At 44.9% G+C, this 19279-nt stretch overlaps 1 protein-coding gene across 1 annotated transcript in view; it reads left to right on the plus strand.

Moving 5' to 3' along the window:
* Window positions 1–247: 247 nt before the first annotated feature.
* LOC8032287 (inaD-like protein) overlaps window positions 248–19279 on the plus strand; it is a 38894-nt gene continuing 19862 nt past the window's right edge. Inside the window, exons 1-6 of the mRNA XM_029976165.2 lie at window positions 248–377; window positions 5602–5705; window positions 12412–12495; window positions 15259–15385; window positions 16990–17068; window positions 18393–18423. Of these exons, the coding sequence (XP_029832025.2) occupies window positions 248–377; window positions 5602–5705; window positions 12412–12495; window positions 15259–15385; window positions 16990–17068; window positions 18393–18423 (555 nt within the window). The remainder of the gene's footprint in view (window positions 378–5601; window positions 5706–12411; window positions 12496–15258; window positions 15386–16989; window positions 17069–18392; window positions 18424–19279) is intronic.

Genomic DNA, 19279 nt, shown 5'->3' on the forward strand with positions numbered 1-19279 from the left:
AGAAAGGCCTCTAGCTTGGCCTCTATCCTCTAATCATTCCGTTGAGAGCTTGGCTTTCTAGCGTACCCACGCGCTCGCGTTTCCTCCTCCTGCTCTCTCTCCCTCTCTCTCGCGTTCTCTCTCTTAGTTTTTGCCGTCATTTTGTTCAACCAGCATCAGCTGGTTTGAGTCCCAACTTTCTGCTTTATTATGATGTTCTTACTGCTCTCCCTCCCTTCTCAGCCGAATGTGCGTCCGGCGCGGCAGCATGGCCGACACGGAGAGCCTCAAGTTTGCGGACGCTGACTCCGTCTACGAGGCCCTGCTGCTCTCCATTGAGGCGGCGCCACCATGCGACCTCAACAGGCTCTCGCCAAGGCACGCCCTCCTGCCCCGGAGTACGCGCCGTCCATCTTCTGCCCTACATGCGCGATCTCTCTCGCACGTGTTACTTTAAACTATGCTGTCTGGAAGGCGTCTCCGACAAACGTGTATTTACAGCGTCCTCAAATGTTGTTCCTATTCGAGTCTGATGACGCTATAGGAGTTTCGTGTTGCTTGCCGCCATCCTGCAGCTAGTAGAACAGCAGCGGTGCTAAATGTGGAGGACGCCTGTTCTGCCGTGGGAGATCAGCTGCAAAACCTCCCTAATAACGGCTTCGACCCCAAAAAAGAAAATACGTCTGACTTTTTCCCTCGGGAAGATCGGATCATCATTGGGAAAAGCCAGGTGTCAAACTTCGTTCGTGCCTAGCTTTCGCTTTCGGTCTTCGCGCTATTGTTTCGGTTGTAGTGTGCACGCCAATGGCTTCCCGTCACGCATCGGAGCTCCTATTCGCAGAAGCGGTTCAGACAAAGAGGGTCTCGTCTGCTCTCGGCTCACCCGAAGGCGCCTGACGGTGACAGGTGTCGAGAATCCCGAGAGAAAGCGGCTAGTCGCGATATTCCGGGCGTCACCCGCTGCGGACAAAATCAAAAACTTTTTTGGTAGAAATAGCAGAGAAGATTCAGGCGAACTGGTGTACTTTCAACATTTTGAAAACCCGAGAAGAAGGAACAAAAAAGAAAAAAAAAAAGAAAGGAAGGATACACACCCAGATTTTAAGAGCCTGCGTGTATGTCACGTTCTCAAATTTATTAATTCCTCCCTCGATTTCGACATTTTCAGCAGAGGCGATTTCCTCTTTTTTTTTTCTTTTTTTAACTCAGAAAGTGTTATAGGGCGTTTAACCACCTCTAGACTTGTCGCTGGAAACGTGTCCGCTATATTTAGCGCAAGTGTTTTTTTTTTCTTCTACATTTAACGTAATATTATTAATACTTTTTTTTCAGTCTGTGTATTTGTTTGTGTAAATACATGTGAAACACCTGCCAGGACAAATTCACATACAAGCATACCTACATCTATAATACGGATGTTGCAAAAGCGTGTTTCACGTGATTCTCACCTTATATGTAAAAGTGAGGTGTTCACAGATGTTCCAATGGTCGCCAACAGCTTAAGGAACACGGGGCGTGGCTTATTTTGTTCGGTTTTTGGTGACTGGTTCGTCGAAGATTTTTTTGTCCAATGACGCAGGCTCATTGACTGCGCAGCAGTAATGAGATGCGTGAGCAGCAGGTGATTCTAGCTTGCGGCAGATCGAAAAACAGGGAGTTTCTGAAAAAAAAAAAAAAAAAAGAACTGGTGTTTAAGCCTAAAACGTTCTTTGTCTATAATTGCCCCGAATTTCGCTAAAAGCCGCATTTCGTGAAGCCGTGGCCCGTGACGTCACATATTACTTCAGTTTTCCTGCTAAACTTAGCAGGAAAATTGACGTCACGTAACCTCAACGCCAATTCAGTTTCCCCGCTACACTTAGCGTGTAAAATGATGTCAGGCGACTTTATAGCCCGTGACCTGTACATAAATTCAGTTTCCCCGCTAAATTCACCTGGTGAAAGCCAGAGGGGTGGAGAGGAGTGGGTGGAGTTAATCGGATGGAGTCAATGTGTGTAGAGGAGTGGGGACATCTGAAGGCTCAGCACGAGAAGGCATGCCTGGAGGTTACTAGAACTAAAGTAAGAACGTTTCACGTAGCATCGAAATTGTAAAACAATTTTCCCTGCAGTTTTTTTTTTTCGAACTGGGTTTATAAATTATCGGTTTGGGATTGAACGCGAAAGTTTGAGAACGTGACGTTCTCTGAATCAAGAGATAAGTGAGAAGAATGACATTTCCTTGTGAAAAGCTATCACCTAAGCCCAATAATGTCAAAACAATAAATGGCATTGTGAGCGACTGTAGCTTCTATTTCAGTAACATATTTTAGAAAGAAAGAAATTAATATTTTTTTCTTACCGACTGTTTGCACCTGTAAATTCCACAAACGTTCACAGTGTCAGTTCTTGTTTTGACAATATATTAGGCTTAAGTGGACCTCGGTTCAGAAAGAAATGTTGTCTTTCTGAATTATCCTTTCATCCGGGGGACGTCATGTTCTCAAACTTCCGCGTTCAACCCCAACCGCTATAGCGTCATATTCTCACGGAGTTTGAGCTTTCTGCGAAAAACAGGAAAGACGGGAAAAGACAGGGCACTTTTGATCTCACGCGCACCCGGTATATCGCAAGATCAGTGACTACTAAAGCACAGAAAGACGTTGATACAAGCGTTTTAAGTTTTCACTGAAAGCAGCAGAAGCTGCTCCAATGCTAAGGAACAGTCCACACAAACAAGCATTACATCGTACGCGTCCCGAGCACGTCTGAGAACGTGAATCGCTTCGTGCGCATGCTTACGTTTTCTTCTTGGACATTAAAACTTGTGGGTTCGAAAAACGTCCGTACCAAGCGAATGACCTGAGTATAGCACCTCAACTCATCATCTTAATATAGCCCGGAGTCAGTCGTCCTAAATGGCACGCACTAACCGACTGCCGACAGGGATACGTCTGTCCACCTGATGTGGCCTCGTTCAACACTCTAACGAATTAATGAACCTTTTTTAACTTAATAAACACAGGGCGTTGTGAGTCTTCAGCATCTCATTATCGCCCGACCACCAATCAGGCTGCAGCATTAGCCGCAAAGAATGCCAAAAGAGTACCGCATTTCCCGGTAAATAGTGTAAGGACGGTACACGTTTAAAAGTTTAAATTTTACCCAATGCTGACCATCTACAGGTGCGCACCATACAAGGATTTGTTTGTTTTTTTTTTGTTTTTTTTCTTCTAGATCGCGCACTGTGACAAGACGCGAATGCTTTTATAAATAACGAAGTATATTAATGTTGATTTATGTATGATTCAAATTTCTCTGTGCGCTAATACAGCAGTCATTTTGTTAAGGTTATGATACCTGACGTTAGGACCGAGCACTATAAGTGCGGACTACGCACGGCGTGTGCACTATGCAACGAGTGCGCGGACTATCTTAGCAACAACTTTTATTTCTGACCCCAAATCTGCCCCTGTGATCCAGGCTCAGGTGCCGGAGTATAGTCCGGAAAATACGGTAATTGCGAAGAAATAAGCGTTAATATATGGGGTGTCCCAAGTCACAAGGATCGACCTAAAAGGGATTGCAAAAATTGACGCCGGCATGTAGCAATCGTAACTTTTCGTCAAAGGTGTATTTCACGGGTCGGTTTTTCTTGTGAAGTTACAAAGCGCAGCTCCCTTTCTGGAAAACAGCGCCAAAAAACTTGCCAGGGTCGACGGCATACGGCGGCGCAGACGACCGCGTCGAGTTGTGGGGCTCGTTTGGCGCGCGTATTGATAGATGGCGTCGGGAGCAGTGTCCGAAAATGTAGCCGATCAGCGAAGGAAAGCAGACGACAAGCAGACGAGATCCGTTGACACCAAAAGCGCCGTCGTTATGCAAACGCGTTTTGTTTTCCTTTAAGTTTTGCTTTTATTGTCCGGATTTATATTTTAACCAAAGTTACATTACAAGATTATTATGTTCATTTTAATAAACCACTGTGGTCGCGAGCAGTCTGGATAGAGGTAGCGCCATCTATCAATACGAGCGCAAAACCGGCCCCACTACTCGACTTCGTCGTCTGCATTGCCACCCGTCATTGACCCTACCAAGTTTCTTGGCCTTATTTTTTTACAGAAAGAGAGCTACGCTTTGTAATTTTACAAGATAAAACCGACCTGTGAAATACATCTTTGACGAAAAATGTGTGCCTGCAGGCATCCATTTTAACGGTCCATTTTAGATCGAGCCTGGTGACTTTGGACACCCTACATAATAGGTCAAGCACCGCGTTTCTTTAGTTGTCTGCTCTATATTCCGCTTTATTTTAAATCCAACCGTAGCCGACGCTACGACTGGTTCGAGCCAATCAATCAGCTCCTAAATTGGCGACGTGCGCGACCGAAAGCGTCGCTGTGGTCGGCCTTCCATGATTGGCCCAAAAGCTGACTATGACGTCGGAAAGGGTATGCCATCGACGGAAATAAGAGGAATGAAAAAACTTTAATTTCGACGGTGTTGGCAGTGTTCCTTTGAGAGCACAATGATTTCAGGCTTCCACCATGCTATTTACATACACCATCGAACTTGTTGTTCGCAAGGTAATGACGTCACAAGGTGGAACCATAGGAGGGCGCCACCAAAACAACTCGCCGTTAATTGTATTGTCACTGCGCTCGTCGTATTGCATATCACCGGTTAAACAACCAATCACGCACCGCAAATCCGTCATGATCCTGAGCTTTTTTTAGGTGTTTTTTACTTTGATTGTGCGCGCGAATTGAATGTGTCATACCTAATGGTGTGGAGATCCCTTCGGATGATCCACTACATAGGTCCCTCTGCGTCGTTTTCCTATACTTCGGACAGATGTCTTCGCCTGCCATGGCAGCAGCAAATGATCGCACCGAGGCGGATGGAGACGTCTGAATAAGCAGGATCACGTTTCCCCGACATGGTTTGCGGCACTCAAAGCGAGCACTTCGATATAAGTAAACTATGAAAGGGTGGAAAGCTATCCGATCCTGGTCGAGTGCACTTCCAATGGGCTGTCAGATGCCACGTAGTGATGTTCTTATGGCTTATGGCGTATGTTGCTTTTTGTCGTTTGCCAACTGACAGAACGTACGCCGAAAGAAGGCCCTACTTCAGGGTACTTCCTGTTTAGGATGTTGGGTTTCCCTCGTTGCTACCCGCTTCGGAGAATGACACAACGCACGTTCAACAACGCGTAGTCTATTATTGCTTGTCATCATCCCACGCCGCGACCCAAAAGCCCCCATGCATGCTTTTGCGCCGGCCGTTTACCAATGGTGGAGCTTTGTTCCATGGCCGTTTACATTTGGCCGCCTCGCGGTGGAGACGGCCAGTGAAGATTTAGCATGCGGGCAGCCTTGTCGAAGGCCTTGTGCCAGCAGGGTTTCCATGCTTTGCGGGCAGCATGCCCGCGAAAGTATGTTTGGCAGGTTTGCAATCACTCATGTTTACTTTGCGATCACCGAGATATTGCAAGCTTGCCAAAGATGACATCGCCGGCACGCTGCGCGACCTCGAGGTTGATCGGTGTCGGTTGTTGCTGCTTGTCGCTCAAGTGGAACTAGTACCTTAGTGGCGCGGTATTTTGATCGCGATTTCTGACGCTGGTGTTTGTCCTCGCAGCAGTTCTGAGCACGGTGCAGGACTTTGTGGAGACGACGATTGTGCTCAGGAAGGAGCGGAACGAGCTTGGAATAAGTATCACCGGCGGAAGTGATACTTACTTGGTAAGTCACCTCCTCTGAGAGATCATAAAACTATTGATGATAATTTGGTGTTTAGTGGGTCTGGTCATAGATTAGGAATAACGACAATACAGCAAAATACGGTGCAAACATTAGTTGCATTGTTCGCGAATTTTATCGATTAGTCATTTGCTTTAGAGCAGACAAGCAGTACATTAAGTAATAGACCATACGACAGATTTTCGATAGCAATCGGGAGCATTCACTGGCGGCCATAACTGTGTGCGTGACTGCTAATCGCGTGACGGCGAGCTTCCACACTTCCTTTGCAACGTGCATTTTACACCATCAAGATTGCCGGTCTTAGCAGCCTATTTATGTGAGCTCGTTCTGAGCGTGCGCTTTAAATATCGCCCTCAAATATAGCATCCAGTGAATGCCTTACATATACCTATCTCACTAAGCGGTGCCAACTCACCACACAGCTCTTGCCACCTAGTGCTCTGCTTGCGCAGGTACTCAACGCGGCTGTCGCGCGTGCAAGAAGGCTATAGTTCTCACGATGCACGGCAGCAGCGGTGGCGTAATACAACCAGCTGTGAGATCGGTCTGTTGGACAAGCGCAAAGCCTGCTCTCAAATTAAACCCAAAAACCTAAATTAGCATTCATACTGCTAATAGGAAGTATTCACTGGCGGCACGAATTAAGCGCGTTTGCTTCATAGATATTCGAATTAAGCGGGTTTGCTTCATAAATATTTGAATTAAGCGGGTTTGCTTCACAGATTTTCGAATTAAGCGGGTTTGCTTCATAGGTGTTCGAATTAAGCGGGTTTGCTTCATAGATATTCGAATTAAGCGGGTTTGCTTGATAGATATTCGAATTAAGCGGGTTTGCTTCATAAATATTCCAATTAAGCGGGTTTACTTTATAGATGTTCGAATTAAGCGGGTTTGCTTCATAGATATTCGAATTAAGTGGGTTTGCTTCATAAATATTTGAATTACGCGGGTTTGCTTCATGGATATTCGAATTAAGCGGGTTTGCTTCACAGATATTCGAATTAAGCGGGGTTGCTTCACATATATTCGAATTAAGCGGGTTTGCTTCATAAATATTCGAATTAAGCGGGTTTGCTTCATAAATATTTGAATTAAGCGGGTTTGCTTCATAAATATTCGAATTAAGCGGGTTTGCTTCTCAGATATTCGGATTAAGCGGGTTTGCTTCACAGATATTCGAATTAAGCGGGTTTGCTTCACAGATATTCGAATTAAGCGGGTTTGCTTCACAGATAATCGAATGAAGCGGGGTTGCTTCATAAATATTCGAATTAAGCGGGTTTGCTTCATAGATATTCGAATTAAGCGGGTTTGCTTCATAGATGTTCGAATTAAGCGTGTTTGCTTCACAGATATTCGAATTAAGCGGGTTTGCTTCACAGATATTCGAATTAAGCGGGTTTGCTTCACAAATATTCGAATTAAGCGGGTTTGCTTCATAAATATTCGAATTAAGCGGGTTTGCTTCGAACACGTCTGCAGACTGTTTTTCGTACAATGATAAGCGGTATAACAGTGGCTGTAGGCATCACATTTTGGAACGCATAGAGCACGTTCCTATGATGGACACACTACAACCTACTAAACCTATCTCGCCGGTCAGATTATAGTGTAAGCTCATGAAAAGTATTTTGTCTATGTTAAAAACATGTAAGCTCTGTTATTTTAGGATACAAAAAAGAATGACTCAACGTAAGGAACAAACCTGGGTTATACCCCTGTCAGACTGGCTAATTTAGTGCACTTCAACTAAGTGCACTTCAGTTCACCGAATGTCACTTCAAGTGTTTCGGTGCAACACGGGGTAAATTAGTGTCACTCATAAATGATGACAAGAACGAGGGGTAGAGTTATATTGTACACCTAGAGTGTTACAGTAAAGGCTTACCTGTCACAGTATATTCAGTTTTTTTAATAAAGACACGTTACAAGACAACGTTACGTAAATTGACAATACTTACACCCATTGGATGATTATGATCGATCATGACAAGCGAAGATAAATAAGATAAAAAGAAGAAACAAACTCGCTTAAAGGCGAGTGTGTTCTTCGAGACAAAGCCGTGCTGCACATTAGGCAAATGACGCTAAAGTTGAAATGCACTGTGTTGAAGTGAACTTAATTAGCACGTTTGACGGGGGTATTACTCTCCATAATTGTGGCAATGCGGCACGAAATTTCGTCTTTATCTTTTGCAAAGGTTATAGTAACGTCAGAACACCGAGATCTGATTAGCGCTGATTGAAGTATAATGGGTAGACCTCAAGGCAGCTTGCTTTGAGAAGTACTCACTATTCTTCAATGAGAGCCAATCAGAGCTCGGCGTTCTGACGACACAACAACCACTTCTAAAGAAGCAGAAAAACTTGCACTTCGTATAGGGAACCTTCGAAAATTTTTCCGGACCCCAATTGCCAACTTCAAAACCCGGCCAATCTGACGGAGCCTGCACGGGTGACCGCGCAGTCTGACAACATAAAGTCTCGCACCTAACAATCTCAGAAACCTGACAAGATTATTGACGGATGATTTCCACAATCGGACGAAGGATATATCGCTACTAGGAATCTGACAAAGGTACCAGCAAGGAACTCCCGAAATCTCACGAGGCGAATGTTTTCACTATGGCAATCTGACAAATTAGCCGGCCGGAGATGCTTGCAACCTGACAAAGGAGACCGTGGTGCTCGTTATCTCATAAAGTCATCAGGCCGGTCGCCCACAATCTGAGCAACATATTCTCAGCATTTTGTTCACTGACAACCTAAGGAATGGAGGGCGTTACAAGACGCCGAGCATTTATAGTTCACTTCGTGGTCATTCCAATTACGGCCTTAATAAATAAGCAAGCTGAAGAACAAATCAGCCACTATACACTAAGGCCATCTGGAGCGTCTTCTTTTCCACAAAGCTCTTGAAGAAGCCGATCGCTGCAACCTACGGAGGGTGATCGGCGAATGATGGGACTGATAATAAAGAGTTTTGTGAATCGTTTTGGCGCGAACGGTTCGTCCATGAACGGTTCACCGACACACACTGCACATGCTCGAGGAAATTGCGCGGGAAATCGGAGACAGTTCAACCTAAACGTAACGGTTTGCGCCGCGTGAGTCAGGAAGAAAAGTCCTTGAGCATGGCGGTGCTAATGCACACCACAAGGAAGTCCAGTGAAGAAGCTGGCACATCGTTTTGAAGCAAAATCTTGGTCTACGAACGATTCGCGACGCATCGTCATAAGCTCTCCTGGAAAAGATTCGCCATCTTCCATTTGGCCACCTCGCACCTAAAGTAAATGATCGTGGGAAAGAAGCGCCATTTTGCCGCATGAAATCTGCAATTTCTTCTTGACCTCTTCATTTTTGGTGAGCCGATCTAAATTTCCTTTATTGAGACGTTTCTTGGACAGCAAAATCGTTGTGATTTTGCTGTCCACACACCTGCGAAACAAGCCTACGTCTTCGTACCACCACCATGCGTGGTGTCGGTGCTTGGATGCAGTCAAAAATAATTTTCTATTCTTGAGATGCGCAAGGAGAACAATGTTAGTGCAAGAGATCTGTGGAGATGGGCGTGATTGATAAGTTGATTGGCATACACAGAGCAAAAACGCCTGTTTTGGTGAGCAACGCCTTCAGTACAATGATATTCCATGGTGATCTTGGTGAGATTGGATTCGAACGACCCTCTCAAACCTTCGAAGGTTTTAAGGGGCCGAAATGGTGATTGCCATAGCAGCGGAGACTTATTGTATACCCGTTTCCCGGTGTTTCTTTTTTTATGTCTTGCAGTGCACAGTGTCAATACATATTTCGTCATTAGACAATCCCCTTGCGAGGTTTTGGTTGTCTGTATGTTAGTCTTTTTTTCTGTGTTCGGCTAGCAGGCAGGGAAGGCAATGGTGCTACTTTCCCGAGATCCAGTGATTCTACTCGGTCCAGTTGGGCATTTCGGCAGTCATCACGGAGCCAAGATCCCGGGCGGTGTATTGCAATGAACGCAAGGAACTCGTAAACTACCGCTTTGAAGGCCCTTACTTAGTTTCTTCTTGTTGTTGTGGTTTAGCTTTAGTTATGCAAAGCCACCGCTGGCGGCAGGTATTGGACAAACTAATGGGGAATTCCACTGGTCGTTTTGGAGCGCGCCGGAATCAACTTATCTGGAGCGAGCCTATTTCACTGGCGATCTGGATCGAGACGGACGTGTTCCACTGGTCGTTTTGGATTAGCTCCCGCTCCAGATCTCGATCTGGATCCAAGAAAAGTCGCTCCGACGATTTCGGCACATTCAACCGGAAGCCAGCCGGGCCAGCCCTCGGCGCACACACGTGACTTCCTTTCTCGCGGGGCATCTCGCCTGATCTCGCCCATCTCGCCTCAGAAGAATTCGTAATGGCCGCTTGCTTACCCCTTGGCTCGACAGCCGGTTCGTTTTCCAAGAAGGAGAAGGTTTTGCCGCGCTACGAGCATTCCGGCAATCTTTGCTAGAAGCTCCTAAGCGATTCCTGCCGCTCGTGCGTGGAACACGTGTTAGCTCCGCGGTTGCGAAAACGTCTTCGAAACGACCACGGCGGCCGCGGAAAGGGGATTTCCGGTCAGTTGAATGACAGGAAGGCATTCGCCGATCCCGGAGCAGTGATCATGTTCCACTGAGGATCCGTAGGCGGCGCGACCCCGTTCGGATCGTGTGCTCCAGTCCGGATCTGGTCAACTGATCCCGGCGCGCTCCAAGACGCCCAGTGGAATCCGCCAGAAAACGAGCAGCTTCGATTTACGAGCTCTGAGAACAAACGCCGTACACCGTCAAACATGCACTTCGAGAACCATATGCCAAGGATTGGAAGAGAATATAATTGTTGAATATATTGATTTCCGAGCTCGATGGTGTTCATTGCGTACACCCTCGTGTTGCAGTCTAAGTTGGCGAAACTCTGAAACAGGCGTGTTCAACGGAACGCGTGGTGTCTGAAACGCTGTCGTGTAAGCTACGACATTCGAACTCAATCCTTTCGATCGATTTTTCTTAACTAGCAGGGCATTGGCGAGTCGTTTTAAAACGAAACAGCAGCTGCCTTTCTGAACCTCCTTGATATGTGACTTGCAGCACTCGCCAAACCTCAGCTTGCTCCATGAGCCATGTTGAAAGGTTTTTAGTCTTCCTAGTTCACGCTTCTCGGGTGCCGGAAATCATGACAAAACCTTGGGTTATGTGTATATTTATACAGCCTAGAACTTGATCTGCCTCAACAGGCGACGAGTCTGTCATCCGTAGATGAGACATTTAGCCAGCGTAGTGCAACCGCTAGCCTGGGGTTTTTAACGTGCATCGCGCAGTAGTGATACACGACCGCACACCGGTACGATGCTCATCCAGATCGAAACTGGCAGGGGTGGAGATTGAACCCAGGATCCTGGGTTCTGCGGTGCGAGCTTTCGCTCCATGTGCTCCGAGCTGGTGTGCGCTAGCCCACTCGGCGACCGATCCCCCAAATCATGACAGTTGTGATAGACACTTCCCAAACCCATTCGGGGACGGATCGATCACCTCGAAATGACTCACAAAAACAATTTTGTTTCGAAGTCACGACCTATTTGCGCACTCATACGCAGTGGCGTCGACGATTTCTTCCGGGACGAACTATTCGCTTTAGAACTAAAGCCCCTTCATGTCTTAAAAGTAGCACAAGGTGCGACGATGCACGAGGCACGTGCAACGTCCAGCCCTTGGGAAGATTAGAGCCACTCGATATGGCAGCTGGAAGATCATAGCGGCACAGCGCAGCATTGAGCTAGATTTCAGACGCCATGTTCTTCCCAGAAGTGGCGCGCGGTGCGTGTCTCGACCATTTCCACAACATTGAAGGGCGCCACTTTTTCCAGGAAAGAGGGGCTTTAGTCAGAACGACTCACTAAAACTCCCGAATGCGCTTAGTCCCCAAAAGACCACCTGCGCTGTGGCACTGAACACGGTGAAACGTAAAATCCCTATAGATAAGAGCTTCCTACAAGTAGTGACAATCTTTGAAGCGCCGACTGCGTGACGGTGCAGGTTTCAGGAAGCGAATGGCGGCGCACAGCAGAGGTTTGAACTGACTGCCGCCATTTTGTTCCAGCGGTATGTGCTTTGTCGTTTGTATTGGTTGTCGTTACTTGTAAAATAAGTATCAAGGGACTTAAGTGAAACGACATGAACGGTGCCACACCGCACACTCTTTTTATTTTTTTAGATTAAAACATATTATCAGTTTTGTCATTCTCAGGCCTCTCTTCGTAGATTGCAGTGATTGGCTCTTCCAAGTGCCTCGCGGGAGAGCAGGCGCTCCACTTTTTTTTTAGAGTGATAGCATTCTACCAAGTTAGTGGCCCACAATTTGAAGAACAAAGCCCCAGTGCAAGCATTTAATCTCACAATTGTTCGCGATCAAGAAGATGCAAGCAATCTGACCGAGGAAACATCGGCACTCTAGGCCCTGACAGCAGAAATGCAGCGCGCGGTTCATTAGGTTGATTCTTCTTGCGTTGTTGTTCTTTCCTCCACGTTTTGATCGAGTAATCTAGGAATTTCATCGGCTGCAAAGTGATAGTAGAACACTCAGGAATCTCCACGACTTGTGTTTCTTAAGCTGTCACTGATTACAGAGATTTGGCAAATGTACCAACCGGGGCTGAGGCAGCTTTAATTCTGCAGGAAGCCATCTGCGTGAGCGAAGTGCACCGAGATGGCGTTGCGTACCAGGACGGAAGACTCAAGAAAGGTGACGTCATCTTAGCTGTAAGTTCGTGGCATCTTCTCTCTGACGATGCGGCCCGCCGCGGCTGAAGCCATGGCCAGTCCCAGTCAAATTAAAATCAGTGGCTCATTAGTATTAACCAAGTACCGGGTATAAAAATTTGAGTTATCCGAACAATCTTCTAGAATTTATAATTTTCTATGGCTTTCCTTAACCATTACTTGCTGCATAGGTTCATTCATTTAACTTGCACACCATTAAATGTTTCCCATAGGTCACGTCAGAGCGCAAATATCATTTTACTTCGTCTTTGAACATTTTATGTACATTATACATTTTTTCTCTAGGGGAGCAAACACGACACCATTAGAGCGCCGTACAGGTTCATTCTTTGAATGCGCGTCTTCTGTTATTTTAATGTACGATTGTTGTGCTGTTTAATTATATAAAAAATAAGAAGGAACTACGTTAAGCCAGTGTAACACTTGGTTCAAACATGCTTGTGAACCCCCAAAATAATCTTTATTAGCAAATCAATACGCTAGATCGGCAACGTTTTGTGCTATAGAAGATCACTCAGGAGCTATGGTTACTGATGGGCCTAAGCGCCCCAAGTCAGATACCAAGAACTCTGGACACAGGAGCACCCAACTAGCACACGCAACACGAGAGCGGCGCCCGAAGACCACTTTCGGCAACGCTTCTAACTACCCAGCAGGGCTGTAGAGCCTGATGCTCTCTAGATAGTGCTACAGCATTCAAAATGGCGCTATCCAGAATAAAACGGTCAATACAAACTAGCAGCTTCTGATTTCAGTAGACCTTGCCCAGTTCTCTCTAAAGTCAGCAAAAACCATAGTAGCAGGCTCTTTCGGAGTTCTCACTAGCCGATTGTGCCTTCTGTTGAGTCGTGACCAAAATGAAGGCCTACTTGTTGAGAAGAGCTCCTAGGGTGGCGCTGATTTTGTTCTTGACATATAAACGCTTTTAAGCAGATGTGCATGGACGCAGCCATTACTGAACACTTTCTCTTTTTCTCATTTGTAACGCTTCACTTTATCCTTGTGGTAGCGAGACAAGTTATTGTATTATATACACAACAGCGTTATGTCAAAAAAATGTATTGTTAATTCGTTACTAACCATTTTAGCGGCTGGACATCAGCGAGGTAACAGAAAGCCAGTCGTTACGACTCCAATTTGACATTCTGGAAAAGGTTCGTACCCATGAACTGCGCTACCAAAAGCATTGCCCGATTGGCCAAACCATAGCCTCCTCTATGCTGATAAAGCCTGGCAGATCGCCAGGAGACTTGGCCGCCGAAAGTGAGAAGGTGGAGCGGCAAACAACGAATGACAGAAGAGTCATGTAACGGGCGCCCCGCTGCGGCGAGACGCCGAAACACACTTCTCCTGAACGATGAAATCACTAGTTCTGACGAGTGGTACTTACCTGAAGTTTGAGCGGGAATTATACGAAGCCTATGGAAGCACTTACTATCAAGTTTACAAGGAATGTCCGCTCGTGCTCATCGCGTTCTTCTTAAACCGCGCGGCTATATTACTCGGGCAAATACGGTAGTTGCTTGACAACTTAAGAAACCCGGGGCATGGCCTTATTATATTCACTGTTCTCGCCTCGTGATTCGGTCTTTGGCGTTTCTATCAGCTGACGCTCCAATCGTATAGGCTGTAGAGCGATTATACGACGATCTGTACTCGCCACGCCCGGCGTTCGTTAAGCTGTCATTGACTGTACGGTGCGCAAGTTCGTCTGCTTCTTGCGCTGGGGGTTACGGTGACGTCAGAACGCCGAGCTCTGATTGGCTCCGATTGGAAGGATAGTGGGTACACCTCAAGACAGCTAGCATTACCCGCAATCCTTCCTATTAGAGCCAATCAGAGCTCAGCGAGTTCTGACGTCCTTGCAACCCCTGTGCAAGAAGCCGGCGAACTTGCGCTCCGTATACACCAACACGCGGATCTACTGTCACAACGCTGCAGTGGCGCTGCTGTCGGCGCATGCGCTGACGTTTCACGCGACTCTGGTTTCTGCGCACCCGCAAACGTTTGCAAACAACCTGCTGGTCTATAGTTTTTTTCATTTTTTCTTTGACATTTTATTAACGTATTAAATCGTGAAATGCTTTCTAACGAAACCCCCAATGCGAAATTTTGTCCGTCCGTCCGTCCGTGCATACCCCGATTAAATATAGCAGTTAAGCTTCATTGGTGTTCAGATCACGTGACGTCAGTTAATGTTACCTGACCTGACGTCACGTGCTCTACACCGATAAAGTTTCGCCGCCAAAGTCGGCGGAAAACTTTGTCACGAGACCTATACACCAGTTTATTTTCCCCGCTAAATTTAGCGGTAGAATTCACGCTACTTTACCTGACGTCATAAGACCATACACCAATTTAGTTTCACCGCACAAGTTTGCGGAGAAATTTACATCACGTGTCCTGTTCACCAATTCAGTTTTCCCGCTAAATTTATAGGGAAATTGACGTCGCGTGACAAGACTGCACGTGAGAATACACCGACTCAAGTTCCCAACTAAATTTAGCTGCAAACTTCACGTCAGGCGAGCCATGTATCAATTTAGTTTCGCTGCAAAATTTAGAAGGGGAAATTTACTCCACGTCACCTATGCATCCAGATACCTTCCTTAATGTTGAGGGGAAATTGATGAAAATCAAAGTTCTTCACTCCGATTGTAATAGTGCATTTCATACGCATTGCAGTAATGTGGAAATTGAAGGTCGCTGCCAATTTCTGTTTCTTCTTTCACCCGTTTCCAGGTGAACGAACTGTCCCTGCGAGACGTGTGTTCGACCGACGCCGTGCGCGCACTACGAGAAGCCCCGTCGCCCGTTCGGCTCATGGTCCTACGCGAGAACCCACAGACGCTGTTCACCACCAATGAAAGTGAGTCGGCTGGTTATTTCTTCACAGGGCGTCCTGTTTTTGCTTGGATGATGTGCTAAGTGACTGTCCCCTAAAAGCTTCGGAGTTCGTAATAATGAGCTTCCTATTCACAAACTCGAGGTTATTCTAAAATATAACGAGTAAATAAAAGAAGAGTGTCGAATAGATGAACGAAAGAGATAAACGAACGACAAAACAGAAGATACAGTTTGCCGAGAGGCAAAAAAAGTTTCCTTTGTTTTTGTTTGTTTGTTTGTTTGTTTGTTTGTGAGTGTGTGTGTTTGTATGTGTGCGCGCGCTTTATATTGTTCCTAATTGTTTCCAGATCTCTCAACTTTTCAAAAAGAAGTGAACAAAGCAGTTAGTTAACGTTGAATTATTTGAAAGAATCGTACTCTGATTTGAAAATTATGAATTTCAACGTCTGTGATACAGACGCTTTATTTCCTAACGTGCCTGACCCTCTTCACCTCTATTATATGTTATATTATACTATTTATTTATTTATTGCGCCTACCAGCAGCCTTAGGCGCAGTACGATAGTGCACTGAATCTCAAAAAGGACAATCGTAGCAATAACACACTATAACAAGAGTGTAATGCTCCTCTTAAACTACAAGAGTTCAACATTGATAATGTCAAAAACGGTGTGTCAAGATTAATAAAGAAGTTCTGAATGCGAACCAGCCGGGACATACAATAGATGGAATTAATGGCGAATGTGTGATTGCAGCGAAAATGTCTCACAGAAACCTTAATCTGGATGTGAGATATGATAATTGAGCAGTCATAATACCCATGCGAGCACTTGAACAGAAATATTAGGTCACCACTTTCTCGTCTAGATTTTAACTCGGTCACACTTAAAACTTTAAGTACATCCTAATAGGCGTAGAGCAGAGGCAAGTTTCGTCTTGCGTGAAACGTTCTCGATACTAAATAATGTACTTTCTTACTGCATAAAGAACTATTTATAGGCTGTTCTCTTATTTTATTTTGATAACCAAGCTGAAACAATTCACGTCAAACTTTACGTATTCTTTCTTGTTTCTGTATTTGCTTCAACCTTCGGCGTACTGCGCCAGAACTCACCTCGCTTTAAGTTATAGTACTTATTTTACCGAGCTCTAACCTCTACTTTGCGATTGTCCATTTTGAGATTTCTCGTTTAACTGTTCCATCACTGTACATGGCAAACATGTTGTTAATAATAAGACAGTAGTTTTTGTTCTTCACTTTCAAATACCCCATATTTTTTCATGCGCATAAACTCAAGTGAGAAAGTATTTGGAGTTAGAGTTTCTTTATTTTTACTTAAGAAAAAAAGAAGAGAAGGAAGATAAAGCTTTCGCCGCATGGAAAATCTGGTTTCGTTGCCTTTGTCTTACGTGTTTGTTCCTTCTTTAATCTTGGCCCGTACCAACACGTGCTTCGTCCATCAATAGAAAAGTAAGCCGGGCCTCACTAGTGGACACCTGTTCTCATACTTTTTTTTGTTTACAATTTGGAAAAAAAATTGTTTTGGTTTGTATTTTCATTTTTATACTAAATTATGAAGTTCAAGTCGCTATAATGAGTTTAAATATGTTCTCTTTTGTCTGCAGAACCTTCAAAGTTTGTAACGGTGGAAATGCGAAAATCGAGCATCAAGGACCGAATGGGCATCAGCTTCATCCAGAGAACGTAAGTTCCCACATCGTATCAAATCAGTCGTGCGTGAAGCAGTTACATTACAGTTTTTTTTTTTTTTTTTTTCACCAGACAAGAAAGAAACGGCAACATACGGCTGTGTGACAAAGCTATGTCTTAATTTACCTGCTTTGTGCTCCCGAACTCACTAGTGACATGCAGGAATGCTGGTCATTAGGGTGTTAAGGATTGGCAGATACCTTTACCTTCAAAGTCCTTTCGTGTATAAAATGTTGTCAAACACATTGGGAGCAACATCACCTATCTGGGAAGTGTAGCTTGGAAGGGGAGGGGTGGGGAAAAAATAGGATAGAAAAGGGAGCAGAGGGGTGGGGTAAGAGAACTGGTGTGTCACGTGACATATATTTTCCTGCTAAGCGTAGAAACAGTTGTACAGGTCACGTGACGTCGATATCTCCCGCTAAATTTAGCGGGAAAACTGGGTTGGCGTCTGGATCACCAAGACGTAAGTTTTCCCGCTAAATATAGCGGGGAAACTGACTTGACGTATAGGTCATGTGCCGTCAATTTCCCCAAAGTGTATAGATCACCTGACGTCACGTAACGCCACTTTTCCCGCTAAATTTAACGAAAATTGCACGGACGGACGGACAAAATTTTTGACATTGGGGGGTCGTGTTGAAAAGCCCATTACATGCTTTAAAACATGCGCTTCTATTGACGTATGTTAATGTAAGCCTTGAAATCTACTTTTAGTCACTCACAACATAAAAAACACAGGTCCTACCGTTTTTGTTAAAAATTAAAAAACATATATAAACAAGACAAAGGACGGAGGGATGTCTGTGTATGTTATCTTGTCCTGCTTCTTCGTCATGTTTGCACTGTTTTTTTTTAATTTTTAAAGATGCCTATCTAGCTCGTCTAAGTTTCTACAATTCTTTAGTGCCTTTAGGTAAACGGCGAATTTGCTCGCGATTTGGGCACTTTGTGTAGTCCAATTTGAAGGCCATTCATTGGTGCCAATGTGACGAGGCTTATAAGAACGCGGGGGTTTAATGTTGTACGTTTGGTTATTTTACTTTTTTTTACGATAATGCTTGAATAAGAAACGTAGGACACATTCAGAAACATTTTTAAAATATATTAAATTAATTTTATTTTATACTCATTTCTTTTCTCAAATTGACTTAGAACATCACCGACGTTTAAACGCAACATGTCTTAATTACTTCTGTGTAAATAAATTTCGTGCGCACTCCGTACTCCTATACCCGTACAATCTCGTCTCACGTCTACATATTTTAATATTTGCCACACTTACTTACATTTTTATACTTGCGTTATCTCATCGCAGCAATGGTCGTGGCGTCTTCATAACCTATATTGTGAGTATTTTTTCTCCCAAGTTTTTCTTCCAAAGTGCCCCATTTCTTTGCCATTTTGTAAGCAGAATATCAGTCATTGCAACCCAAATCCTGGCTATTTTGACCGGTGCGGTGTTCACTGTAAATGCTATAATCTAAAATTAGTTTAAAAAAAAAGACATTCGTTTGGAGGTACAGCGATATTTTACGCGGGCCAAATATGCTGTAGTGTTGGAACACAGTGTTCCACAGAGTGTTGAACATGTGTTTTGTCTAGCTGTTTGCCTCGAGCAACTTCGTTTCAGGCGGGAATGAGCACAACCTTAAACTGCGCTGAAGATATATACTGTGTGAGCACCCAGACGCGCAACATTTTTGACCACGTTTGTATTTTTCTCCGAAATCAGCATCCTAGTCCCGACGAGAATAGCAAAGCACACGTTTTCAAACCCCTGTCACACAGCAGACTCCCTACATTATAGCTCACGCAAAACCCCGTTAGATGACAACTCGATTTGTTGACGAAAAACTAAGGGTTACGACATCAGTTCCCAATTCACATCTATTGTACTAAACGTGTGCTTAGTTTCACTTTAAGTCCGACCACAGCCCGACGTCACAATTCAGTGAAGCCAATCCGTCAGTGCCAAAAAATGCATCATCATGGCGGCGTTCATCATTTTTGTGCGTTTGTTGTTACCGACTGAACCAATCACGCACTCTGAATGCGCCGCGATCGTGCGCTTTGTTTCTCTGCGTGATTAGCTTAGCCGGTGACAGCGATCCCCAGAAAGACGACGAGCGCATTGATGGTGTGCCTACTATAAGGCAAAATAGCCCAATCACAAGGTTGGGAAGAAGAATGGGAAAGGACAGA

Source organism: Ixodes scapularis, unplaced genomic scaffold (genome assembly GCF_016920785.2).
Source record: "Ixodes scapularis isolate PalLabHiFi unplaced genomic scaffold, ASM1692078v2 PGA_scaffold12__126_contigs__length_90152505, whole genome shotgun sequence".
In the NCBI taxonomy this organism is placed as follows: domain Eukaryota; kingdom Metazoa; phylum Arthropoda; class Arachnida; order Ixodida; family Ixodidae; genus Ixodes; species Ixodes scapularis.